General features: G+C 40.6%; 3 protein-coding genes across 6 annotated transcripts; 1 reads left to right on the forward strand and 2 right to left on the reverse strand.

The window, feature by feature from the left end:
* Window positions 1-399: 399 nt before the first annotated feature.
* On the reverse strand, window positions 400-2,641 carry LOC112462745 (glutaredoxin-C4-like). Of its 3 annotated transcripts, none has more exons than XM_025028704.1 (3): window positions 2,378-2,641; window positions 1,202-1,342; window positions 400-714 (listed from the first exon to the last, which is right to left on the reverse strand). In XM_025028704.1, the coding sequence occupies exons 2-3, from the start codon at window positions 1,331-1,333 to the stop codon at window positions 517-519; spliced, it is 330 nt and encodes a 109-aa protein (XP_024884472.1). In that variant the 5' UTR covers window positions 1,334-1,342; window positions 2,378-2,641; the 3' UTR covers window positions 400-516. The 3 variants fall into 3 exon arrangements, with proteins under 3 accessions (XP_024884472.1, XP_024884475.1, XP_024884473.1); XM_025028707.1 differs by having other exon boundaries at window positions 1,202-1,323; window positions 2,378-2,638; XM_025028705.1 differs by having other exon boundaries at window positions 1,202-1,316; window positions 2,378-2,633.
* Window positions 2,642-3,087: 446 nt separating this feature from the next.
* Window positions 3,088-10,763, forward strand: LOC112462738 (Golgi-specific brefeldin A-resistance guanine nucleotide exchange factor 1). 2 transcript variants are annotated; one of them, XM_025028682.1, is made up of 16 exons: window positions 3,088-3,510; window positions 3,723-3,921; window positions 3,996-4,223; window positions 4,292-4,398; window positions 4,485-4,956; window positions 4,996-5,130; window positions 5,201-5,571; window positions 5,658-5,835; window positions 5,913-6,028; window positions 6,124-6,315; window positions 6,386-6,721; window positions 6,830-7,038; window positions 7,126-7,371; window positions 7,446-7,944; window positions 8,016-10,139; window positions 10,451-10,763. In XM_025028682.1, exons 1-16 carry the CDS (start codon window positions 3,388-3,390, stop codon window positions 10,553-10,555), a joined length of 5,640 nt encoding a protein of 1,879 aa, XP_024884450.1. In that variant the 5' UTR covers window positions 3,088-3,387; the 3' UTR covers window positions 10,556-10,763. The 2 variants fall into 2 exon arrangements, with proteins under 2 accessions (XP_024884450.1, XP_024884449.1); XM_025028681.1 differs by having other exon boundaries at window positions 3,090-3,510; window positions 4,485-5,130.
* Window positions 10,764-12,029: 1,266 nt separating this feature from the next.
* Window positions 12,030-15,813, reverse strand: LOC112462743 (zinc finger CCHC domain-containing protein 24-like). Its single transcript, XM_025028702.1, has 4 exons — window positions 15,619-15,813; window positions 15,052-15,303; window positions 13,238-13,402; window positions 12,030-12,600 (listed from the first exon to the last, which is right to left on the reverse strand). The coding sequence occupies exons 1-4, from the start codon at window positions 15,811-15,813 to the stop codon at window positions 12,478-12,480; spliced, it is 735 nt and encodes a 244-aa protein (XP_024884470.1). The 3' UTR covers window positions 12,030-12,477.
* Between the last annotated feature and the right edge of the window lie 400 nt (window positions 15,814-16,213).

The following is a 16,213-nucleotide window of genomic DNA, read 5'->3' on the forward strand; positions in this document are numbered from 1 at the left end:
AGTCGTCATCGTCATCGTCGTTACTGCAATCGGTGTAACCGTGTGTTCCGTTCGAGATTGCGGGATTTATTTTAGCAGGCTTTCCGGCACGTGACAGCCCGCGTTTATTGCGTTACTTTACGCATGCCATGATACGGGGGCATAGCTAGGTATACGTAACTGGATTTAATTGTGACGTACGGTTGTTGCGATGGATTTCTGACGAACCGCATTGTGAAATCGCGAAGACACGTGAATCCCTTCAACCCGAGGACGATCCAATGTGATGTATCATTGGCACGATATGATTCATTGTACTTATACAGAAGGAGGAACCGAAACGTTCGTAGGTGGAAACGCCGGTGGACAATTTGTGTTGGACGCAAAATCGGATGGAAATCGAAATTCACTCGAAAAACATCTTTTTCTTCCTCCGCATCAACATAGATATATTTTATTTATTGTGGTAGGATAGGTTGCTCCTTCTTACAAACGAATTATTTGAAATTGATCACAAGACGCTTCGACGAGGAAAATTCAAAATTTTTTTTCGAGCTCGCCATTCTCGTACAGTTTCTTCACGTCGGTACCGCCTCCTAAGCACTCTCCGTTGAGGAATACTCTGGGCACTGTCCTGGCGCCAGTTATTTCGCCCAACACGTCTTGTATCTCCTGCGCGTCTTCCCTGTCGTCCAACTCTACCGCCGTGTACGTCTTCTTCAATGAATCAAATACCTGCACATAAAATTCGATTAAATAGATTGAAATAGATAAATAAGAAGTTATTATCCCGATAAATAAACTAGCGATAATTTATATTGATATTGATAATAATTAGTATTAGATGGTAATTTAGATAGTAAATTATTATTATATCTAAATTTTTATATAACTGCATTGTGGAAGACGAGTCATGATTCTTTTAAAAATTCTAGATTGGCCGCGTAAAAAGGACGCGGATTTTAATATCGTAATATTTTAATAGAATCATGAAAAAACTTTGATATAAAATGGCTGAGACATCAGATTGAAAATTATGAAGAAAATAAGAATCGGTTAATTCTGAAAGACACACGGATGTTAAGAACATCAGCCCATGTGCGTCGAACAACTGACAAATTAAATTATTGACGTCATCGTTTCTCTATTGTTTGTTTTCAGGAGATGAATCCACTGGGTGAGACTATCGAGATCGAGCCGTTGTGAAGTCGAGCATAAGTACCTTCTTGGCCATTGTGCAGTAAGGACAGTACGTCTTGGAGAATATGACGATCGAGTCCTTCGCGATCAGCTCGTTGACGAGGTCTCGTGTTGACGGCATGATGGGCCTTTTTGTACTGGAAACCGAACCCATTCTATTGAGCTAAAGGGATCATTTCACTCGATTATGCCTCGCACGTTCGCGTTATAACGTACGCAATTATGTAAGATTCGAATCGCGTCCGATGTCCGGAAACTAACAAAGGAGAGCTTGCGTTCTGCAAGCTTCAAGTAGTAATATAAGTAACTCTTTCTACAAAATTAAATTTCATTATTGGATATCGGACGTGGCTTGAATCGATCGGTCACTCTTTCGACAATTATGTGTTACACGAATTCATGCAGCATCCAATATCTTATGTTAGCAATGTCCAAATAAATATAAATTACTAGACTACGGGGAAAGAGTAAGGAGGGGCTACTTGAGTCAGATAAAGAAAACATTGGATAAAAAAATGTTCAAAACAGAGTTTTTTTAATTTTCAGGATAGGGAGGGGCTTATTAGTCATGGGGCTTTTTGTCTTGAAAATCTTTTATCCGATTTTTTCTTCAACTGACTCAATAATCCCTTTTTACTCTAATTAGATCTTAAATCGTTTCTTTAATCATTCCTTTCTATTAATTGAAGCAAAATGTAATTATATTCTAACCACTCAATCTTGTAAGTCTGTATTTACATCATTAACACCCGACACACGTGACACGTGACGATTTGACAAACGTCATAACCTTCAAACCGATCATATCGTCTAAATTATTCACTCGAAAGAGTGACAATTTCGACTTGCCACCTAATTATTCTATACAATGATTTTATTGCAGCATTTCGCCGATTTTGATGCAGTTGTACAATCAAGGACATCGTCATTTATGGACAATTATATGTCTCTTTCAAGTCGACTGCTTTGGTCAGTGTAAAAAAAAAAGCCAGCAGTAATCATCCATGAGAAACAACAGCGAACGTTCAACGTAAGCAAAAGTAACAACACGCGCGCGAGGCACACAAGGACAAAAAAAGAATCGATAATAATTTATATTGTTTGTATGGAACGCAGGTGCAGGCCGCAGGATTTAACAGCCTAGTATGTGACAAACGTCAGGAGATCAAGGACCTCGTTCGTTCGAATTCGCCCTTACCTTCAGCTGTGACTAACGCTGCTTTAAGAATATAAATAATGCTGTGTCACCGCAGGAATTAGCTGCCTAGTTAGGAGGATCCGATCGGTGAAGAAACGAACGCGCAAATCCGTCCACTCCAGAGATAAGACGCGACTGCTGCACTTGCAGCTGACCGACAGGTTTTACGTTTTACTCCGGTTAATATTAAGTCTCGTGCACACGAGGCGTCAATAGCGAGGTCGCGAATAAGGAAAGCCGACAATGTACAGTTTGGGAAAATGAGGGCGACCGTGACTGAACTCTGATGATTAACTTGTATCAATGCAGATTAATTTTAATCTCGGTTTAACTTACTTTTTGTCCTCTTCTCATTTTTAGAACTAAGAAAAAATAAAAATAAGTTTAACCGAGATTAAAGTTAATCTACGTTGGTAAAAATAAAACCGAAATTCTTAGTTAGTTATTTTTAATTTAATTTTTTTCGTCACAAAGAATGAAAATTAATATTTCTATCCACATTAACAAAATGGTACAAGTTTTATTTGATAAATTAGTCATCCGTTAAATTAATTAGAGTTTGGTGTTTATCACTCTAAAAGTATTTGAGATAAGACAAGAATTCCTGAAATTTTCGGAATTTCAGTCCAGGCGCTTTTCGCGGTCCATAAATTTCTAAAATTGTAGGAAGTCTCGTGAAAATTTAGCCCAGTTTGCTGGCAGAAGGGCGATCGCAATCCTACGTTACGGGCCTGCAATCTGCCAATATGTACAGATGACGTCACATTCTCAACATTGGCACGTGTATCGACTAATCGAACGTCGACGCTAACTGCGAGTCTCGTGGATCGACGGCGGTTGACGGTAAGTCGATGGTTATCGTGTTGGAAGTCAGCGGTATTGGGCAGTGGTGGGAAGTGGCTGTTCGACGTGACGGATCTTCGTGAAACGTCCGGTGATCGAATTTCATCCGGCTGTGCTGTACGATCTTTCGGAATTTTGCTATGGCGTAACGGTGAAAACGCGCGAGGATGAGCAGAATCGTGAGGCCCGCGGGCCCCTGTAGGGGTGGCCTGTACGTCGTCGAGGGCGAGGTATGCCTCCTGGTGACGGCGATGCGGCGAGGTGCCCGATGGTCGTCACACTCTCACCAGGTTAGTGGATCTTTTTTCATCACCTGTACGAACTGTTCTCGTGAATAAGACGATTATCGTCAGCGTTTTGGGCACGTACATCTGTTATTGTTCCTAATCAAACAGGTTGTAGAAATTGTTTGGTAGAGGCGCTCCAAATTTGACAATGAAGCAGAGACAATTCGCAAAAGATCTTAAAGATTTGTTCTCTAATTGTGTAATTTAATTTTCAGGACGACGACCAGGATGCTCTCATGAAGGGCTTGGGTACCTTGAAGGAGGTGTTAAATGAGCACAGAGATCTATCCCAATTGGAACCCGCAGTCTTTCTCACTCCCTTTCTGGAAATCATTAGATCTGAAGAAACTACAGGACCTGTGACTAGTCTAGCGCTATCTGCCGTTAATAAGATAATTTCTTATGGTCTCGTTGGTTAGTTTCGTTTATTGTGTCAACAAACATTCTTACTTTTGTTGTCCTGTAACGTAACATATGTTACTTTTCAGATTCTAACCATCCTGCTGTAGCTATATGCGTAGAAGCCATAGCGGATGCTGTTACACACGCAAGGTTTGTAGGTGCTGATGCGTCTGGTGACGGAGTGGTTCTCATGAGAGTCTTGCAAGTTCTGAGAGCCCTCATGCTGTCGCCTGCTGGCGATCATCTCTCCAACGAAAGTGTATGCGAAATTATGCTGAGTTGCTTTAGGATATGTTTTGAAACGCGTCTTAGTGGTGAGTTATGGCGATCTCATGTTTCTGCTGACAAGTTGCGAGTGTGTTGTAATAAAATATCTTTACAGAAATTCTTAGAAAAACGGCAGAGCATTGCCTGAGGGATATGGTTCAACATTTGTTCACCAGGCTACCTCAATTTGTCGAAGATACCAGAGTCTTGCCGAATATGAAAGTAAGTTTTATAATATGCGATTTAAAGTATTTACATACGAGCAATAACGTTCTGTACATGAAGCAACATAATTTTTTTTGTTACAGAAAATGAGGACAAACAGCATTGAAAATACTCGTAGCAAGAGTAGAAAACAAAAAAGTTATACGAAGCAAAAATCCAAATCTACTACGGAAGACGTTGACGAGAAGGAATCGAGTATTTCAAGTGCAGTTGACAAAATACGAGCCAATCACTTGGCCACCACACCTGTTTCACCAGTCGGCAATATAGTTGACATGCAGGGAACGTTGAATCATGCAAGTGTTGATAAAAACGAGGACGAGAAGAGTGAGAGTAAAATTAATGTTAGCAAAGAGGATACTAAAGATGGAAACGACTGTATCAAAGCGACAGATAATCAGGAGGCTGATAAGAAACAGGAGATTGATAAAGATGGAAGCAATGGAGACATTAAGAGCGAGATAAAAACGATCGAGGCGAATAGCACGCCAGAAAATATCGATGTGGAGAATAAAGTTGCAGCTTCAGTGGAAAGTAAAAGTGTGGAGAATAAAGTTGCAGCTTCAGCGGAAAGTAAAAGTGTGGAGGATAAAGTTGCAGCTTCAGCGGAAAGTAAAAGTGTGGAGAAGGAAGATACGGCTGATCAGAAAATCGCGGATGAATCCGAATCTTCCATTAAGCAATCTATCTCCCCTTCATTGAGCAAGCTGTCTATCTCAGAAAATCAAGGTACTCGATCTTTTTATTATTTTAAAATACATTTCAATTTCCAAGCCTTATTTTTCGAATAATCTTGCAGGTGACGAAGAGAAAAGCATCGATTTAGCGCAATCTCCGACTGGTAGCGTGGAAGACTTGTCAATAGATGAAAACGTGGCTAGGGCGACTAAAGTGAAAGAGTCTGAACAAATCGAGGAGTATGTGAATAGTCAGGGTGTCCGATTTATTTCGTTGCAACAGCGAGCGCCGTACGGCGCGTTGTGCGTTCGCGAACTGTTCAGATTTCTCATTTCCCTGTGTAGTCCTTTTGACAAACAGAACAATGAAATTATGACCCACTTGGGTCTCAGCTTATTGCAAGTAGCGTTGGAGATCGCAGCCGACGCTCTTTCTAATTTCTTGTCTCTACTTGCGCTCGCTAAGGACGACTTGTGTAGGAATCTAATCTTGGTAAGAGAAACTAATTAACTACTATAAATATGTATAACGTCGTTCATTAATAAAGAAATGCATTATGTATTGTTTTTATGTATCAGCTACTTGGAACAGATAGATTGTCGATCCTCGCTGTAAATCTTCAAGTATCGTACTTGCTGTTTGAGTCGCAAAGAGAACATCTAAAATTTCAACTGGAACATTATTTAATTAAATTAATGGATATAGTTGTCTCTGAATCTAATAGAATATCGTACGAGCAACGGGAATTAGCGCTTGGTACGTTTCAATTTCGTAGTAATAAACGATTGTGCAATATATATTTATAATTTAAATTTTATTTCCATAATTTGCAGAGGCCATAGTAAGATTATGGAGAATACCCGGTTTGCCTGCTGAATTATATTTAAATTACGATTGCGGACTTTACTCTACAAATTTGTACGAGGAACTTATGAAAATGTTTTCTAAGGTATATCTCTTTTCTCGTATATATTATTGCAGATTGATATATAAAAGTGTAATTTAACTATCTAGAATCTTTATACCTTTGAAATTTTCTCTTAGAATGTTTCTCTGCCAATGACCAATGGTATGCATACCATGCAATTGATTTCCTTGGACGCCATAATGATGCTGATTGTCGGCATGGAGATTCGTTGCAAAGGCTGCAAGGAATTGTGCAAACCGTCGCGTCACGAGGCATCGTCAAATCTGCCCACGCGTGAAGACTTGCTCGATATAAAGTCGAACAAGCGGGTAGGTACTTGTTTTTCACTTATTTCTGATGCAACTACGATTTACTAAATTTCTCTTTGTTTATTTCCAGTGGTTGGTTCTCGGCACAGAAAAGTTCAACGAGAATCCGCGAGCGGGTATCGCAAAGCTTACGGAGCAAGGTCTGCTAAGCGATACTTCAGGTCACTCGGATCCTGAAAAAATCGCGAAACTTCTAAGAGAGAATCCTGGTTTAGACAAGAAAGCGATCGGCGAATATATCAGCAAGAAAGAAAACATGAACATTCTCAATTGTTTTGTGCATAATTTCGACTTAAGAAATACTCGAATCGATCAGGCTTTGCGACTTTATCTGGAATCGTTCAGGCTCCCCGGAGAAGCTCCTCTTATATTTCTTTTACTCGAGAAATTTGCCGAACATTGGCATGTGCGTATATTTTAGTATTTATTAGAACACACATATGTATATATATTTTAGTATTTATTAGAAATAACGCAGGCGCGAGATGGAATAACAAACCGTTGCTGTGTTTAGGATAGCAATGGTAGACCTTTTGCTTCGGCCGACGCCGCCTTTGCGTTAGCTTACGCGGTGATCATGTTAAATGTCGATCAACATAATTATAACGTAAGGAGGCAAAGCAATCCTATGACTGCTGATGAATTTAAGAAAAATTTGAAGAAAGTTAACGGCGACGTCGACTTTGATCAGGATATGCTTGATGAGATATATACTTCAATTAAGTAAGTGTTAGAAATATTTAAATTAGACACAGACCATGCGCAAATGTTATTCTAATTATAAATATTGTTTATCTGTTATTTCTGCAGAGGAGAGGAAATCGTGATGCCGGCTGAACAAACTGGACTAGTAAAAGAAAATTATTTATGGAAAGTTTTACTGAGAAGAGGCTGCGGACCTGAAAGTGCATACTTGAAAGTAGGCAATTCCGGTGAATTCATCGATAAAGACTTAGCTGAACATGCGTGGGGTCCTATTATAAGTGCTCTTTGCCGAGCTTACGATAAAGCACCAGACAGAACGTTGCAACGCAAAGTCGCTCAAACGTTCCTCAGGTTTGTTTATTCTTTTGCTACCTACGATGAATTGATTCCTATATTAGCTACAGCTTCTCATTCTTTTCTCTCAGTTGCGCGGCGATCAGTGCTTACCACGGCATGTGCGGTGACTTGGATACGCTCATAGTGAGCCTCTGCAAATTCACGGGCCTGCAAATCGGCGGAAAGTCCGAGCAAGTAGTTTTACATCTCGGTGGAAGTCCAAAGTCTCAAATGGCTGCTCGCACTCTCTTCAAGATTACGCATTTACATGGGGATGCCTTGAGAGCGTCTTGGAAGAACATCATCGATTGTTTGCAGTCGCTCTACGAGGCAAGATTGTTACCGAAAAATCTTACGGAGGCGGAAGACTTCATCGATTCATCTGGTAAAATATCTTTACTCCGGGAACCGACCACGCCCAAGACTTCCCCGGGTGATCAGGGAATACTTTCCACCTTCTATTCTTATATCGCTATGGATACGTCACGTCTGCCGCATCCCGCCGAGGCGACCGCGCGAAAAAAGGCTATGGAGTTTATTGCTAATTGTTATCTCAAGGAAATTATAGAAGAAAGCAAGTTTTTTCAGGTAAATTGATGATATGTGATTATTGGGTTACGACTTTAATATTTATTCTAACAATTCTCGTTACTTTGCAGAGTGAATCACTCAATTCTCTCGTTGGCGCTTTGGTGTCGGTGAATCCTAACGATGAGGATATATCTATATTTCTCTTGGAACTGTTGCTAGAAGTAACTATACAGAATCGTGACAGAGTAACGTGCATCTGGCCCGTGGTTCAGAGTCACTTGGATCGTTTGTTAACGGTGGCGGCGCGCGAGAACCATCCTTATTTGCTCGAAAGAGTAGCTGTGGGCATGCTGAGATTGGCGATCAGGCTTTTACGCGGAGAAGAGTTTGCGTGTCTATCTCCTCTACTACCTCTGACCCACTTGCCGTCCGCGACAACTGTACCATTGGCACGACAAATCGCCTACGGTTTGTTCGAGCTGTTGAAGACGGGCGCCGCGAACATCCATAGCGCGGAAGATTGGAAGGTAGTGTTCAGTCTGCTGGAATGCGCGGGTGCCGGCGCATTGGCACCCAAACGATCCAACACGGTTCTAGACGAAACAACAAACGCTCGGGCGTCGGTCTTGGATCCCAGACCCATCAGTCCTGTGCCGGAATGGGTGTTGGTGTCGCCCACTGGTACCGAGGCACCGCTTCCGGTAGCCGCCGACACGATAGTTTTGGCGCGTGATCTTCAGCCGCACGACTCGGCGGCGTTCGTCAAATGCTGCGACAGCCTAAACTTCCTGGTGCGCGACATGGCGCATGTGACGCCCTTCAACTTCGATCTGTGCGTCAATTGCGTGAGAACGTTTGCCGAGGCGGTGCTGCAATGTGCAGGCAAGCGGAACAGGGTGTGCAACTCCGCGGAGGAATCGGCTGATTATCAACGAAGCCCGGTACAGTTGCTGGAGCTGATATACACGCTGCACACGAGAATTGCACAGGTATTCCGATGGTGGGCAGAGGAAGGTAGCATCGACGACGGTATATCCCTGTGGCCGCAGGCCTGGCGACCGCTGCTGCAAAGTATCGCGCGACTCTGTTGCGACGCTCGCAGACTGGTACGCACCTCGGCAATCGCGTATCTTCAAAGCACCTTGATGGCGCAAGATTTGGCGCAGCTGTCCGCAATAGAGTGGTCGCAATGTTTGGAGGAGGTATTATTCCCGTTGTTGGCGCAATTACTGGGTCCGATCGCGTCCAACGATCCCATCGGCGTCGAGGAAACGAGAGTTAGGGTCGCGATGTTGCTCTCCAAGGTATTTCTTCAACGTCTGACTCCATTGCTATCTCTACCCGGTTTCTTGCCGCTATGGTTAACAGTATTAGAACTTCTACGCGCGTACATGCACGCCGACAATAGTGAGCTTTTGTTCGAAGCGATCCCCGAATCATTGAAGAATATGCTGCTGGTGATGTCGTCGGCCAATGTTCTGGCACCGAGTTCCAATCTCTGGGCACCCACGTGGCGAGCGATCGACACGTTTCTGCCGAATCTGAAAGCGGAACTCTTCCCGGAACCGCCCATTGCGGTTCTGCCTCCGCAACCGTCGCCGCAGCAGTCATCGCAGTCGCAAGTTATCAGCTTGGTCGGTCAAGCACAACAGCCACCGTCTTTTCCGGGCTCTATAGCGCCGCAACCAGAAAGTACTTTCTCTTCGGCGGACATCGAGTGTTCTAGCGAGAATAACATAGATACGAAGATCATGACGCAGCCCTTGGATATTCTAAATTCTGCGCAATCCGGCGGGATACCTGTTCCATTACCGACATTGATGTACAATACTGAGGGCAAGGAGACACAGCAAGTGATCACTCTAGTTAGCCAACCGGCGCCCAGCGTATCCAGTCCGGTCGCGGTGCAACCGACAGCTCAGAGTTTCTTTGACATTTGCTACTCGGCGAATTCTTTGACCGAAAAGACGGACGAACGACAGCAGCTCCTACAGGAGCAGCAACAACAGCAACAGTCAATGTCGCCGAGTGAGGAAGAGCACAGTAAATTGATGAAGAACACGGCACAAAATGTTGGTTTGGCAGACGAGAATCGCGACTTAATACTCGCGATGAGAAAATATGAAGAATGGAAGCAACAACAGGAGCAGCAGCAAATGCTGATGCAGCAACAGTGCACGCAGCATACGCAGTCGGCGCAGTATCAGCATTCGGTGACAGAAAATTCTCCATACCGCGTGGATCCATCTGAGGTGAATCGATGTCCTATATCTTGACAGGATCTTGAGGGGTCAATCGTCCGGGTCGATTGACTCTTCGAAATGCATTTGCTTTGTCTCGATTAAGCTACTTAATTCTTTACGCTAAGGATAACAGAATGATCACTGTGTAAAGATTCATTGACGAAACAAAGATAATGTTTGATAATGTCTTTACGCGACCGCACTTGCAATTGTGAGAAAATAATATGATAGCTTGATATTATTTCAAGAGAAAGAAATTAGATGGTTCATTTCTTTCAAAGTTGTGGTAAGTAGAACGTAACCGACTGTTTTATTTGCAGAAGATGACAGTTGATTCCACGGGTACGACGACGACGTTTAACTCCGCGTCGTATTTTAGCGAGGATCCGGCGGCGGATCTTCTCTTCGTCGTCACTAATCCTTGACCACTGTATATTTCCTATGTATAAATTGTATTATATAAAACATTTCTACAATGCGTGATTATGTTCTGTGTAGAGACAGTGAGAGTGATTGATTATAGACGAGGGAGAATAAGGGAGGATGAGCGTAGACGCAGAGTCATTGTATCTTTGGTTTGTATATTTGGAAAGCACTTATTATATACAAATAATATATATTATATATATATGTACTATATACGTGTGTACGCGTTATTGTTAAGATTATCGTGCGTCGTATAATCTTAGCAATAACAGTGACAATACAATACAGTTCTCAGCACCACTCCCAGCGCTCGATATTTCCGTTTTCGAATTTTCTGCATCACGGACGAAACGACGAAAGGAGCTCTTCGCGAACAAGCCAAATGCTTAGGCCAAATCATTATTTGAAAAAACCGATTAATCAGTTCCTTGCCATTAATGTTTTATCGGCGTGTTGCATGTGTTTCATATAGAAAATGGTGCAAACTGTAATAACGATTCATACAAATTCTCCTTAAACATTTACAAATTCTACTACTACGACAGGTAAGAGACTTCTTCTCTCATATTTGCATGAATACATGGTGTTAGACACGTACATGTACATGTTTAATGCGATTCGTAGAGAATGCCGAATTAATTGACAATGATTTCGCAGAACAAGAATCAAGAAACCGTTGTGATTTCGACGAGTTTCGATTTCAGGATATTGATGTAAATATGCGGAAGACGATCTTGCTAGTCGTCGCGTTTCCGACAGGTAAAGAGAATCCGTTCTATATATGCGTTTGTAGCGTCGAAAACTGAGCTCTTTACGAAATCTCATCGGTTTCATAGCCGCTATTTATAACTTATACTTTTAACACAATTCTAATGTTTCTTCATTCGCTCTATATCGTAAATCAATCTGTACATATGCAAATAATATATTGAATAAGAAGAGATTTATATATGTATTATGTTCATGTCCCAGAGCCAAAGAATATATCCAATAAATAAAGCAGTCCCTGCTCGATCAATACATTATTGATGCGATACATTCAATATAATATAAGTATTAATATTAATATACGATATATTAATATCAATATATGTATATATTTAGCGATTAATATTATTGCACAATATGGAGAAAGTGCAATACTACTGTGAATAATACTGATGTAAATGTAATCATTGATATCAGTTATAAACGTTAATTAATTAATATATTATTGCGCAATATTATGAAACAATATTGATCGCGTAGGGGCTGCATGTCGGTGTTGCGTTTTAATGCAATTCGGAACTACTGCGAATATTTCGTTTGCAGTCATTATTTTTCTTTCTTTGATTTTTTTCCCTTCCTGTACAATCGCTCTTCATCATGGAGGTAGCTCCCTTTCTTGAAGATCTGCCTGTGATTATTATTAGCTCTTAGGGGATCAGAGAACATTTTATTATATCCCTGAGAACGATGCCCTCGTTTTTTTTTTACTCGAATAACACGCATTTCCTCGCGTGTACGGATATGATAATATTCGTTGTCAAATATTAAAAAGTCGAAAAATTCTGTTGCTGGCATGGCACTTGCGCATTTTGTGTCCATGTACATAATATTATTCAATATACATAAATATAAAGCCCTGCGATTGAAAACCGTGTCTTTGGTCGTCGCCAAAAGTCATGCGATAAAAAAATTCTAATCATAAATTAATGTACATAAAAATATATCATTCATTTCTTTCTCTCTCTATCTTTCTCTTTCTTTCTATGATTTATTTCGTATTTAATCTCGCGAACAGAGACACTGTCCAGATCCACATCCGCATCGGCGTGTTAAGTGTATCGAACGAATTGTCTTTTCTCAGTTCACCGTTAAATCTTCTTGTTGATGTGATTAATTGGATCAGCGAGATAAATTGGACGGAATTCGGCTATCGTTAAGTTATTATCGCGCTGCGTCTGCAATAATAGCCCAACGTCTTACATTTCTCGCAGAGATGTTGGGGATGTACTTTGCTCTGGTCGGACACGTCCAGACCATCGGGTTTTTCCAACGGTCTCTGAAAATAATAGAAATGATTTTACCGCCCACTCTATCTCTGCGTTTCGCGAGAAATAATAATAGAAATCTTTGCTAGAGTATATCTCTCATCTTGCATATAAAGATATCTTTCCTTCATTCGATGCAATTTATATCATTAATATAATTAGCTAATTTATATTAATATGTTATTAATATCATTAATATTGTTAAATTGATATAATCTGTTAATTTCGATTTTCTAGAAGACTTGGCGATTGTACAGCGATTCTGGGATCGTTTAACGTATTCGGCGCAGCGGATAGCTATAACGCTCAATTAATTATAATAGGAATTTCGTGAACGTCTTTTGGGATCCGCAACGTAACGATTACCGGTGACTCCGACCGGGTATTTCTGCACACCGGGCGGCAAAGGGCGAACGAGCGAGCGAGCGAGCGATTATGCGACTATAATTAGCTTTCGCGTCGGTTTACACGAGATTTCGTTCTCTCGGCCGCGCAATATTTCGAGAGAGAGCGAAACGGTTCCAAGAGTCTTTTAGCGAGTCCGACCGGGGACTTCGCCGCGAGGAGGATCCCGACTAATTTTATATCTAAAGATTAATCGCGCGGGAGAGGCCCGTAACGGGCGGAAAGCTCCTCCTCCTCGCTCACCTGCTTGTGAGGATACACGTTTATGTGACACTTGATGCACTCCTGGCCCATATTGGCCCAGCTGTTGCCCGACATCCATTTACGTTTGCACTTGGGGCACTTGTATTCGCCAAAGCACCGCTTCTTGCCCTGGTACGGCGTCAGGCCCTCGCCCTTCGGTCGTGCCTGCGAAAATTATACGAATCTTTATAAATTCCGTCTATAAAAAATTTAGTTTCTTAGATTCGGCAATAATTGAACGACTGAATCGATCGTCGAAAGCTACATATTGGTTCCAGTCAGTGAATAGACCATTATAATATCAATGAACATAATTAATATCACACGGAATAGTATAATAATTGAGAATAATCGCGTGCATTTATTATTGCTTGATATTTTAATAAATTCCGTCAAATAATAGGTATCAACAAACAATAATTAAAAGATGTTCGAGATATGCGCAAGAAACTGTTGTTTGCAAAACATCTATAGTGTCAATCAATTCTTTTTTTTTTTAATTTAGATTATTTAGAGAATAATGACATTAATATTCCACTTTCCTATCAATTAATAGGAATTACGTGAAAAAACGTCTCCATCAGGAGAAGCGGCTTAATTGGCTCACTCTCGAATCGCGATGATTGACCGTGTGACGTCATGTGTCCCAGAGATGCTGTTTGTTGTCAATTAGCGCCCAATTGAGCCACGCGCATCTCGCTGTTGTTACATCGGGGCACGCGTGCCATTTACGTGAGTTATTGCTAAATTACCTACTTATGATGATTTTGTGTTTGATAGTGATTTATTTCTGACAGTCACTTCGAGAAAGGGGTAGAAAGAAAAAAAGAAAAGTTCTCTTCCATGTTTTACGTTTGTATTATTTAATCTTTTTGAGAGACATATTTTTTGATGATGAAAAAATTACAGCGTAGTTAAGAATAATCTCCGGATATTTGTTCGAGAAACGAGAATTTCTTATTATTATATATTTTACATTATTGTTATTCCGTTCATTTCACGTATATTTAAATAATTCGATTGTGCTGAAAAATTTTAGAGAATATTCTACGAAACAACAGAAAAGAAACACGTTGAAAGACGTGTTTCTTTTTCAAATTTGAGACGCATTAATGATTTGAACTCAATTTATTGAAGCACAAGTCCATTTAATCTCTATCTTTATTTTCTATATATCCATTGCTTTCTATCCAATTTTCTATCAATGCTTTATCCAATGCTCTATTCAATTAATCGATCTTCATGTTCTTGTAACAAAGATCTGATAAGATATATTTGAAACATTGTCTTGTTGTTGGAGGACATTGATGAAACACGATAATCGATCGAGGATTTCCATGAATCACATGATAAACGGGTTAATCGCATCTTGAAATCTTAGAATCGAATCATATGATATCACAAAGATTACATTCGATTGCTACTATCCTTTACTGCGTGCATTTGACTTCAAACTTCAAATCACGGTTGCAATCAATAGAGATTTCTGTAAATTGTCCCAAAATTACCGATTCTAATAGATTTCAAATTGTTTAAGAAATCTTATGATGTATATAATTTTTTGTATTCTAAAATATTTATTATTACTGCGTATTGTATATAAAATAATTGTCTAAAGCATTTAAACTTTAAAGCAATCATAAAATAGTTGAAAATACAGAATTAATCTATAGAAGTATTGAGTAAAACGAGAGAAAATATCAGTTTTTTTAAATTAATGTGTTAAAATTAAATTTTAGGACACTAATGTATAGTTTATATATTATTATTGAGAGGAAGAAGAATATTCAAAGATCCCGGAAGAAACTACCGACCTGCGGGCAATCTTTGATGTAATGTCCTTTCTTGAAACACAAGTGACACAGGTACGTTGACGGCGGCTTCTTCGCCGGTTTCCGGTCGCCTACAGCTAATTCGTTAAAGTGTACCGCTAAATCCGCGATACTTTCCGCCACGCTATCTCTCATGGGTCTGACAGATCCGGACGGATTCAACGCGTTCTGACGTAGATAAGCCTGCGACGTCGTACCGGGAAAATTATTCCAGACCGCAGGAAGCAGCTTGCTCTAAAATATAAACAGATAATCCAATCACGATTTATTTAAAATAGCAGGCTCGTTATTTTAAAACAGCATCGAGTAATAAACTGCCTAGCTTTTCTCCACCGTGATAGATCTTTCAGATATTTTTATTATTATTTCTTCGATTGAGATTTCTTCGATATGTCTGTATGAGGCTTTCCAACAGATCTTAATTTCTTAAAAATACAGAGTTTTAAGACGATTCGGAAATAAATCCTTTGATTTCTAAGACAATCAGTTAAGGATTGACTCAATGATAAATCCTAATAGTCAAGTGCTCCAATCGTCGCGGATGGCTACCTGGTCAGGTGGTTGCGACGGATTTTGGTCGGCGAAAGCCAGATAAACCCAATTGAGTAGATGCGGCGGGTAGGTCGATTGCTGAAGACCCTTCTGACTCGAAGAACCTATGCCGTTGATCGCACCGTAGCCGATCCGAGTCGAGTCCTGCAACTGCAGGCGTTGCACAGCAGGTGTCGAATGGCAAGCGGCCATATTTTTATCTAATCGGTTTGCAAGTTTATCGGTTCCGGGTGGTGTCGTCGTCTCGTGTCACCGGCGACAATTCCCTTCGGTAATCGTTTATCATCTCCCCGTCCTTGAATACAAACGTTCTTTCCATTTGACTCGTCGTCGAGAGCTATCTCTTCATTAATCTTCCAGGATTATAGGGAAAGAGATGTTAAAATTATCGAATGCTAATACTCCTCAGCTTCTTGACATTCCTTGAGATTTTATTTTGATCAATAATGCGATAGTCAACTCCGATGATTAGCACAAATGGCTTCTAACTTTGGAATTAGCGTCGCGAATCTTTATAGTAAAATATCATTATTTACGCGTTTAAGCAGAGTCATCGGCGTTTCGAGGAAACTATGAAACCGGAGATATTTGA

The sequence above is a fragment of the Temnothorax curvispinosus genome, unplaced genomic scaffold (assembly GCF_003070985.1).
Source record: "Temnothorax curvispinosus isolate PA1 unplaced genomic scaffold, ASM307098v1 QBEX01012734.1, whole genome shotgun sequence".
NCBI classification, from domain to species: Eukaryota; Metazoa; Arthropoda; class Insecta; order Hymenoptera; family Formicidae; genus Temnothorax; species Temnothorax curvispinosus.

Bases quoted from the DNA above. Each gene is read 5' to 3' on its own strand.
- LOC112462745 (XM_025028704.1), bottom strand. From the start codon at position 1,333: ATGGGTTCGGTTTCCAGTACAAAAAGGCCCATCATGCCGTCAACACGA. The intron at 715-1,201 runs GTACTTATGCTC...TTTTATGTGCAG, and splicing joins ACTGCACAATGGCCAAGAAG to GTATTTGATTCATTGAAGAA.
- LOC112462738 (XM_025028681.1), top strand. From the start codon at position 3,388: ATGAGCAGAATCGTGAGGCCCGCGGGCCCCTGTAGGGGTGGCCTGTAC. The intron at 6,722-6,829 runs GTGCGTATATTT...TGCTGTGTTTAG, and splicing joins AATTTGCCGAACATTGGCAT to GATAGCAATGGTAGACCTTT. The intron at 7,945-8,015 runs GTAAATTGATGA...GTTACTTTGCAG, and splicing joins AAGAAAGCAAGTTTTTTCAG to AGTGAATCACTCAATTCTCT.
- LOC112462743 (XM_025028702.1), bottom strand. From the start codon at position 15,813: ATGGCCGCTTGCCATTCGACACCTGCTGTGCAACGCCTGCAGTTGCAG. The intron at 15,304-15,618 runs GTAGCCATCCGC...TTTATATTTTAG, and splicing joins CGTCGCAACCACCTGACCAG to AGCAAGCTGCTTCCTGCGGT. The intron at 13,403-15,051 runs GTCGGTAGTTTC...TAATTTTCGCAG, and splicing joins ACATCAAAGATTGCCCGCAG to GCACGACCGAAGGGCGAGGG.